Source organism: Halyomorpha halys, unplaced genomic scaffold (assembly GCF_000696795.3).
Source record: "Halyomorpha halys isolate HHAL.00 unplaced genomic scaffold, Hhal_1.1 Scaffold1943.1, whole genome shotgun sequence".
Classification (NCBI taxonomy): Eukaryota; Metazoa; Arthropoda; class Insecta; order Hemiptera; family Pentatomidae; genus Halyomorpha; species Halyomorpha halys.
The window spans coordinates 39,997-42,304 of NW_027109137.1; the positions used below are offsets into that span (position 1 = coordinate 39,997).

Sequence of the window (2,308 nt, forward strand, 5' to 3'; positions counted from 1 at the left end):
TTTTTTTTTTTTACAGAAACTACTAATTTTTTGTCTGATTCTATAACAGTCACCTGTTTACTCTTAATTAGATTTTTTTTTAATCTTTAACATCTAAATAATTACCATGTGTCAATGATAGCTGAAACACCTAATCTTAGAATCCTATTTTTATTTAATATTTAACTTTGAGAATCCATTGACTAACAAAAGGGGCAATATATGTATATACTTATATTTATTTACATATATATTTATAAGTATATATTAATATACTTATACCTATGTCTATATTCTATACTTAGATAAAATTTTATCTGGTTTTATTACTTTTAATTTTAATTAATAAAAAATATTATGGAAGTCCATTAACCAGAAAATTAAATTCGATTGAAATGATGAATCCGATGAAATAAATTCGATGAGCATTCCTTTAGTAATGCTTACATACTTTACACATAATAACTTTTGATACGTCCGGCAGGATTACTGCTATGGAATGTTTGAACACTATGAATGTGTACAAAGGAAAAATACATGAAGTTATGACTTGTTGCTAAACTTTTTAGCGTTATTGATCCTTGGTAACATTACTCATTTTATTTTTATTTTTTTAAAAAAAGCTTTGATTCCAAAATCCTCTGGTAAGTATCCGTGTAAGTACAACTGGGCTTCTGTCAGTGTGGACATGCTTTTTGAAGCACAATGTAGAAAGGAGATGAAGTTTAAAAACCTTGGAAGTTATTTTTAAGAATGGATACTTAGTAAAAACATAGCATTATACAGAAAAAAAACACAAGGTACTGTATTTATATTAGGTAAACAGTTTACTGTTAAGACATTATATAATACATTATGACTAAGGGAACTGTTACTTTTTTAAAGAAATTTTTTACAAATATTGCTTGCCAAAGAAATAGTTTTTCTTGAATCGCAAAAACAACTAAATGGAGGATACTTATTTATTTCTTATGAGGGCAAAAAAAAGGACTGAGACCCATAATAGTTTGTTTCGACCACAAATCTTATACGAATAAGTCCTAACGATTATGTAAAACACCCATTGCCAGTTATAAAACATTTGGCATGAGTGTGCGAACATTGCGCGAATAAAGCCACGAAACGTCTTCTCTATATAGTTATTTTATTATTGACTGCCTCACAAGCATCTCTAATTAATATATACATTAGAACTCAGAAGATTATGGAATTAAATGACACTTTTTATCCAGACAATGCCAGCTAATGTTTTGCTTAGAAAAACTTTTGTGTTCCTGAGTTTTTATTTGAGATTTAACTTTCTTTGGTTCTCCGACTTAGGCAAGGAATGACGGGACGAACCTATTTTAACCAGGGTTTAAAAGTCGAAATTCAACCTATAGATGGTATGCCAGAAATGACTAGACAGGGAGTTAACAAAATACAAAAACAATTTTGGTTCATCACACTCGGCCATCCACAACCTCTCTGTATTATTCCCAGTTCCTTCACCCTCCCTTCCAAAAAAATGAATATATCTTTTTTTATGACTTGGTGTTATCTTTTGTTCTATCTGTCACACCGGAGTTCTATCTGATATACTGATATACTGCATTCCAGAGTTTGTTCTGGGAGTCATTTATTATTTATTGCATTATTAGTATTCGCCTCCACTCTAACAAACTCCTTTGATATGTATGAATAAAATAAAATTGGATCAATTTTCTTCCTTTTTAGACAAATTAATAAAATATTAATTTCTATTTTCAGGCATGGGATAAGTGGGTTTTGAAATAGAAAGAGAAAAGTTTTAAGAGGATGTAGTTTATTGAAAATCAATGTTTAATAATTTAGTCTTCTATGAAAAATGTTGCAGTTAGTCCACTAGAGTCAGGGTCCCGTGTGGTGCTTTGATGCTTAGCAGCAACCACATCCACAACCACATCCGCATCCGCATCCGCATCCACATCCACAATCACAACAGGTAGTAGTACAGCATGGGGTACAGCAGCTGCAGCATGGGGTGCTACAGCATGGGGTGCTACAACATGGGGTGCTGCAGCAGGAGCAACATGGGGTGCTGCAACATGGTGTGCTACAACAGCTGCAGCATGGGGTACTACAACATGGGGTGCTGCAGCAAGTGGTGCAACATGGGGTACAACATCCACAGCAGGGCTTGGCTGAGGAGTCCTGTAAAAGAAAAACAAAATTTATTTAATATGCTGCGGATTTTATTTATCAAAGTTATGAATATAACTGCTGTACAGAAATGGTGGGAGAATCACTTTGTTACATTGTTGTACGTAGAATGTTACTATAAGTACATAAGTAAGGAATATTTTTTTTT

General features: G+C 32.6%; 1 protein-coding gene across 1 annotated transcript in view; it reads left to right on the forward strand.

Annotated features, from left to right (window-relative positions):
- The window catches only part of LOC106690884 (keratin-associated protein 4-9-like), a 10,629-nt gene extending 8,890 nt beyond the window's left edge, over window positions 1-1,739 (forward strand). Inside the window, exon 3 of the mRNA XM_067047332.1 lies at window positions 1,729-1,739. Coding sequence (XP_066903433.1) covers window positions 1,729-1,739 — 11 coding nt within the window. The remainder of the gene's footprint in view (window positions 1-1,728) is intronic.
- Window positions 1,740-2,308: the final 569 nt, after the last annotated feature.